Raw genomic sequence first — 7,170 nt, forward strand, 5'->3', positions numbered from 1 at the left:
ACATTATATTATTATTATTATTATTATCATTCATTTTCATAAAATCAAGCTATTCAGTTTCCACTTTATCTTCTAGAATTTAAATTCTTCATTGATATTTCCTTTTCTTCGTCTTTCAATATTATTTGATTTATTTCATTTTTTATAAATGTATTATTCATTTGATTGATTGGTTTTACGTGAGTCATGTCAGCTATGTAAATATTGTCTGTATTTATTAATTCATTATTTAATTAAAAATTGAAGCTGCATACTTTTGTCCCTTCTAAAATATCTTATATTTATAATATATTTTATTTACCATTATTATATATATATAATATAATAATCTTTTAAATATTATTTCTATAATTATATTATTTATGAAATATTAATATATTAATTATATTATTTGTTTCTAATGTTTTATCTGTATCAATAATGTCAACATTAATGGTATTAATGGTTTCTAAAGTCCTTAAAACTAGATTGGGAGCTAAAGCCTTCAGTTATCAAGCTCCTCTCTTGTGGAATCATCTCCCAGTCTCAGTATGGGAGGCAGACACCCTCTCTTTATTCAAGAGTAAACTTAAAACTTTCCTCTTTGACAAAGCCTATATTTAGGGCTGGCTGAGACCAGCCCCTATTCATGCTGCTATTGGCCCAATGTGTCGGGGGACACCATACACCGGGCCTATATAAATAAAATTGATTTGATTTGATGATAATGGACTGTTTAGATTTGATGGATGGTAGTTTGGACTCGCTGCCCCCCTAGTGGCCACATCAAGAACTGCATGGTTATTAAACATTTAATAATCGTTATTATTATAATTACTATGATAAGTAATTCTCATAATTATAAGTTATTATTAAAAGTGCAGATTTTATATTAATACCTTTGCATCGTTCTCTGCTGATGATGATCCAGTGAAGTGATTTCAGATTTATAATTTATTGACAGAAAACTGCATCAGTACCATGTGGTTCCATCTGCTCCAGCAGAACATAATCAACCATAAACATATGAAAAAACACGAGGACACCATGATATCTATAATCACACACTGATTGTTATAAGTCAATAAAAGTATGTTTGATTTCATGATGTTGGATTGTGAATATTTCTGTCCGACAAACTGATTAACATGTTGAACTGCTTTATATGTAAACAATCTATTTTATTTACTTATGTCAACACCACAATAAATCCTGAACTTAAACACTAAACTATCAACATCACAGCCTTTAGAAGTCACACTTTTGAGGAAATGACTCAAAACATAATAATGTTAAAAAACATCTTCAGTTTATTATCAAGGCAGGTTTTATTAATTATTATTATCATTATTATTATTAGTCCTTATTATATTAGTGTCCTTAAGGCAACATGTAGAGATACAGGGGGCGGGACATGTGGCGGCCAGGGGTGGGGCTTCAGCATCACAGCTTGGACTTGTTCATGGTGCCCATCAGTTTCTCCAGCTTGATGGCGAGCGTCATGTCGCCTTTGATGCGCAGCTTACCCGCCATGAAGGCGAGCGTCGGCTTCAGCTTCCCTGAGAGAGATACAGCTGTTACCATGGAAACAAAACAAAGTGTCACGGCTACGGCATTACCGTGGTGATGGCTCACCTGCAAACATCTTGCTGAAGTCGTTGGAGTCCATCGTCATGACGACGTCAGCTTTGACGGGTGGCTGGCCCTGGCCCGCGCAGCCAGCGCCGCTCTTAAGGTCCAGGAACCAAACGCCACTGTGTTCTCCTTATATGGTCATAAACAGGTCAACATTAGACACGCCCACAGGATGTCCTTATATGGTCATAAACAGGTTAACATTAAGGACATGCCCATAGGGTGTCCAATGTCCATATATGGACATTATCCTCAGGCTCTTACCTGATAGGTCAAACTGATAAATGCCTTGCGTCGACTTGACGACATCTTCGTTGATGACTGCTCTGATGACATCAAACGTGCTTTCTATTGGTCCACTGGAGGTGGCCGTGGCCGAGGCTGAAGATGGCAGTTTGAAAGCGGGGGTTGCCCCTAGCAACGAGGAGACAAAACAAGGTCAGTGAGGTAATCAGGAAATACTTTAGATGATATTTTAGATATTTATTATATTACAGAATACGCATTGGTAGCATTTGTAGTCTTGGTAGCTTTTGTATTTTTTACCATGTTTCTCCATGTGGTCGACCAGCTCCTCGGGCTCCGCGTCCAGGAAGAAGTCCGGCAGCAGAGGGTTACCTGTCAACCAATCAGAGAGCACGGTGAGAACCACATGACAGCGTGAGCATCGGCTAGTTTAGCGTTAGCGACGGTCACCTGGTTGGACGGCATACTGGTCGAAGTTGTGGATGCCGCGTTGCTTCAGGACGTCCTCGTCCACCAGGAAGTGACCCGTGAAGTCCTTAGGCTGGGACAGCACGGCGTAGGCGGCATCTGCCATGATGTCAGCAGTACGACACTGTTTAGCCACGCCCTCGCCACCCAGCATCTCCATCGCTGCCGTCTGGATCGCTATGACAACAACACAAAGCAGGGTTAGCATCATGGATTCAGTTAGCATGCTAATTTACTATAGGAGTCTATGAGGAGTCAGTTAGCATGCTAACAACTAGCCACTGACCAGTTTTGGGCCAGAGGGCGTTGACAGCGACTTGACCTCTGAACTCTTCGGCCATCCCCAGGACACACATGGACATGCCGTACTTCGCCATGGTGTACGCTGCAAACAAACACAGGTGTTGATGTTGTTGTTGCTGTGCGACGGCGTGACGGCTGGTGTTTTGCTATGGTTACCTGTGTGGTTCTTGAACCAGACAGGGTTCAGGTTGAGCGGCGGAGAAAGATTCAGGATGTGAGGACGAGAACTCTTCAACAGGTGAGGAAGGACCAGCTTCGACCTGAACACAAACACACACACTTTCAGCTTTTATTTCTCAGAGCTGGCAGGTGTGTGTGTGTGTGTGTGTGTGTGTGTGTGTGTGTGTGTTCCTACGTGACATATGTTCCTCTCAGGTTGATCCCTAGCATCAGGTCCACCTTCTTCATGGGCGTCTCCAGAGTTCCTGTCAGGTTGATGGCACTGGCGTTGTTCACCAGGATGTCGATTCCTGAGCAGACACCACAACACGTAGTTTACAGAGCAAAATAATATTTCTTCTATTTATATTTGTGTTATCTTCTGGTTCTGAGATGTTTTGGTCTGATCAGGTCGTAGAAACACGACATCATACCTCCGAACTTGTCGACGGCTTTCTGAACGGCATCTCCGATCTGCTGCTCGTCTCTGATGTCCACCACACACGCCAGAGCCTTCCCACCCACCGCCTCCACTGAGACACACAGACAGAGACACACACACACAGACAGACAGACAGACACACACACAGACAGACACACACACACAGACAGAGACACAGACGTCAACCTTAACCCTCTGAACACAGACTGTTTCTCTCTGCAACATATAAAATCTTTAGACATCTAGAAATGTCATGAACAACTCAAACATGTAAACAGCCTCTCCTGTCCTCTCCTCTCTGCTCTGTGTAAACAGCCTCTCCTGTCCTCTCCTCTCTGCTCTGTGTAAACAGCCTCTCCTGTCCTCTCCTCTCAGCTCTGTGTAAACAGCCTCTCCTGTCCTCTCCTCTCTGCTCTGTGTAAACAGCCTTTCCTGTCCTCTCCTCTCTGCTCTGTGTAAACAGCCTCTTCTGTCCTCTCCTCTCCGCGCTTTTTGGTTGAAGGAGGTAAACAATGTTTTAAAGTAAGTTTTAATTCTAAAAGAAGAGGAATTTCTCAGAGTCAGAAAGTGAAACGCTGACATCCAACAGCTGCAACACAACAAACTGGTTTTGTTTGGCAGCATAAAAAGTGAAAAAGAAGGAAATCAGTGGTGCTGTCAGCAGAGCAGCAGACCATTAAACTCCTGGTGAGGTTGGATTATTTAATTTATACAACGTGATATAAAAAGTCTAATAATCTATAAAATATCCAAATATTGTTATTATTATGATGATATATTTTCTAGGATAATGGTAAATAGCAGAAGACAACAGCAGTTAATAGCCTCTGCTAGTAATCTGTTTAAAGAATTTCATGGTCGCAGGGTGTTTATTTTAAATTATGTTTTAATGATAAATTATGTAGTCTAAACATGTTTTGCTTTGTCACCATTAAAAAACAAAACACCACAGAGTTTTATCATCTCCAGGCATCGATACAATAGTCTAAGATCAATTCTCTGACTCAGACATGTGGACTTCACGCTGACTCAAATTTGTATACATGAGCTGAGAGCAGTGTCTCTGAGGAGCAGAATTTAATGTTTCTAACAGGATCTGGTTAGTGCAAACGCTTTATTTTAAATGACACATGTAGAATAAAGAGATTTTGACACAAAACCATTTTTATCTTTGTTTTCTGTTGATAACGTTTGTTTTTATAGTTTCTTTCTACTATAAATGCTGGATTTGTATTGTTGTTATTATTATTATTATCATCATCATCAATGTGAATGTGTGAAATCAGCTGCTGATGTTAAACTCCTCAGGACGGTTTTCCTCTTCTGTCTGTTTGCAGTCTGAACTCTGAACTCGACGCAACATCTGGGAGGACGTTAGCGGTTAGCAGCTCACCCTCCTGCGCCGCCGTGTAGATGGTTCCGGGGAGTTTGGGGTGGGGCTCGGCCGTCTTGGCGGCGATGACGATATTGGCGCCATCTCTGGCGGCCTTCAGAGCGATCGCCTTCCCGATGCCGCGGCTCGCCCCAGTAATGAAGAGCGTGCAGCCGGCGAGCTTCCTGAAACACCCGACATACACACACATATGAATTTATTTGTAAATTCTTCTCTTGATATTATTCATAAAGCGCAGCTTGTCACCTCTTATTGTTCTAAGTTTTATTGGCTGTCCCACTCATTGAGCCCCCCCCCCTCCGGAGCTCCTGTTTGTCCGTTTGTCTTCAGGCAACAATACACGTTTTCTTTCTGGGTGTTTGTTTGTTCTTTAAACTAAATCCTGTTTTCCATCAAACAAAAGAAGAAAATCTATATGACTAAAACCTGTTAAGTTCAGTAGAAATTAGGGCTGGGCGATATGGAACAAAAGTCATATCCCAATATATTTAGGCTGAATATCGATATACGATATACATCCCGATATTTTTTATCACAAAGTGAGAGCAAATGTTCAGTCAAAGTCAAATATGACATGTCACAAGTAGTTTTATTGAAACCTTTTTGTTTAAGTGAACATAAATACTGTATAACAGGAGAACCTTTTAAAAAAAAAATAAAAAAATCAAAGCTCCATTAAGTGCACATTTAAATAAAAAAATATCTTAAATAAAAATAGCCTAGGAAATAAAATAGGCCAATCTTTTTCTGAAATATATATACATTTATATGAGAAAAGAATAAACATTACAAAAGAACCAAATATTAACCCTAGTAAGGGCAGCATTTATATAGAAAGAAAAAATTTGAACTTAAATATATTGATATATTTTTTATATCGATATATCGCCCAGCCCTAGTAGAAATTAGTAAAAATAAAAATAGACACAACAGGAAGTTTTCTTTTGAACTTTCCCTTCAAATTAAAACAACCTTCAAAGATCAGTTTGGTACACAAACACTTTGTTTTTTTTACTTTATTATGAAATCTTAAAACATGTCATTGTAGATGACATAGAAAAGATTACTTTTTTTTAAAAACACTGAATGGGAAATAAAACAGTGAATAAAGTGAATGTGTGTTGCTAATCTTTGACATATCCCAGGCTGTGATAAAAACAATGCCCCAGCCAAAAATATTTTATTATGTGGAAAATAACTTTATTTCAAATTAAACTGGCTTTTAAAGGGTGAAAATCCTCAAAATGATTGAATGTTGGTAGTTTTGACCAGAGCTGAAGTTGTTTAAGAGTTTCATGCAGAAAAAAAATCTATAAGGTTTTTATAGGGTTTTTTTGGGAGTGGACATTTTTATCCTTAATGGCCATAAAGGGTAGTAAATGTGTACACAGACAGTGCATTACATACACAAAATATATCAAGAAAAAAAACCTTCTTCCAAAAATCCTACCATAGGTAGAATCACAGCCAAAATTATTACCAAAACTAAAGTGAAAAATGACAAATATGGCTGAAATGTCGCTAGTGGTCCCAGAGGGTTAAACTGCCTTGCTCAGAGGTCAGAGGTCAGACTGTCAAACCGCTCACCCTCTTAAACTCTCACTAATTATCGGTGATTCGGGTTTGTCATGTTCTACAGGTTCGTCTCAGTTTGTGGGGAATGAAGAATATGAATACTGTGTCTGCTGAAGAGAGGAAAACGTGTTTTCTAAAACGGCGTGCAGAGAGACGGCGGAGCGGACCTACCAGCACCGAGCCGGTCCGGGTTCCGTAGCAGGAGAGTTCGGCTCGTTGGAAGTCCTGATACAAACACTGTTTAGTCTATAAGACTATCTTTACTCCACCTGCCTTTATTCTGCGGGTTTCGCAACGGGCTTCAACACAACAGTGACATAATGAGACGCAGCGGAAACCAAGAAATATCCAACTTTCAATGACTCGTTCAAAGGTGAAAAACCAGAAGAACCAGAATCAAAACTGCTGATGTACCTGGCGCAGAAGAATTCAACACTCAATTCGGCGTCATTAAAATAACAAACTAAAGGTTTTTATTCACTAAAATCCACGAACTCTCCAGTCGCTTCTTGTTTGGAGGAGTTTGTTAAAACGAGACATTTGTGAGCGGAGTTCTGCGGACTCACCCTGTGTTCTGCAGCATGCTGAGGGTCTGTTGTTGGAGAACTGTTGGAGAACTGCTGGAGGTGAAGAATGAAGAATGAATCTGTCTCTTCTCACCTTTCACCTACTAACAGCTCCACAGCCGGAAGTCACTCATCAGCTGCTCCGCTCCACTTCCGGTCTCCAGCGAAGATTCTTTTCTTCTTTTAAAATTAAATTAAATTGAAAATGATAAACCCTGTGACATTTTACTCAAGACAAAACAGCAAAGAAAAAAAACTTAAAATGTATTGAATATATCTAAAATAAAACTAATTTAAATAAACATATCAAAGGACTCAAATATATATATATTTTTAAAAAAAAGAATAAAAATTAAATCACAGGGTGACATTTTCTGCTTCCATTTGGTCCACAAAATCCAAGA

General features: G+C 39.6%; 1 protein-coding gene across 1 annotated transcript; it reads right to left on the reverse strand.

Annotated features, from left to right (window-relative positions):
* Positions 1–1,266: 1,266 nt before the first annotated feature.
* Positions 1,267–6,878, reverse strand: hsdl2 (hydroxysteroid dehydrogenase like 2). Its single transcript, XM_059358086.1, has 11 exons — positions 6,767–6,878; positions 4,626–4,789; positions 3,225–3,323; positions 2,987–3,101; positions 2,788–2,891; positions 2,615–2,713; positions 2,311–2,505; positions 2,161–2,232; positions 1,879–2,028; positions 1,615–1,743; positions 1,267–1,538 (listed from the first exon to the last, which is right to left on the reverse strand). The coding sequence occupies exons 1-11, from the start codon at positions 6,781–6,783 to the stop codon at positions 1,423–1,425; spliced, it is 1,260 nt and encodes a 419-aa protein (XP_059214069.1). The 5' UTR covers positions 6,784–6,878; the 3' UTR covers positions 1,267–1,422.
* Positions 6,879–7,170: the final 292 nt, after the last annotated feature.

Source organism: Centropristis striata, chromosome 19 (genome assembly GCF_030273125.1).
Source record: "Centropristis striata isolate RG_2023a ecotype Rhode Island chromosome 19, C.striata_1.0, whole genome shotgun sequence".
In the NCBI taxonomy this organism is placed as follows: Eukaryota; Metazoa; Chordata; class Actinopteri; order Perciformes; family Serranidae; genus Centropristis; species Centropristis striata.

Excerpts from the sequence above, each read along its gene's own strand:
- hsdl2 (XM_059358086.1), bottom strand. Across the intron at positions 3,102-3,224 it reads AGCCGTCGACAAGTTCGGAG|GAATCGACATCCTGGTGAAC; the intron begins GTATGATGTCGT and ends GTGTCTGCTCAG. Across the intron at positions 2,233-2,310 it reads CCAGTATGCCGTCCAACCAG|GTAACCCTCTGCTGCCGGAC; the intron begins GTGACCGTCGCT and ends ATTGGTTGACAG.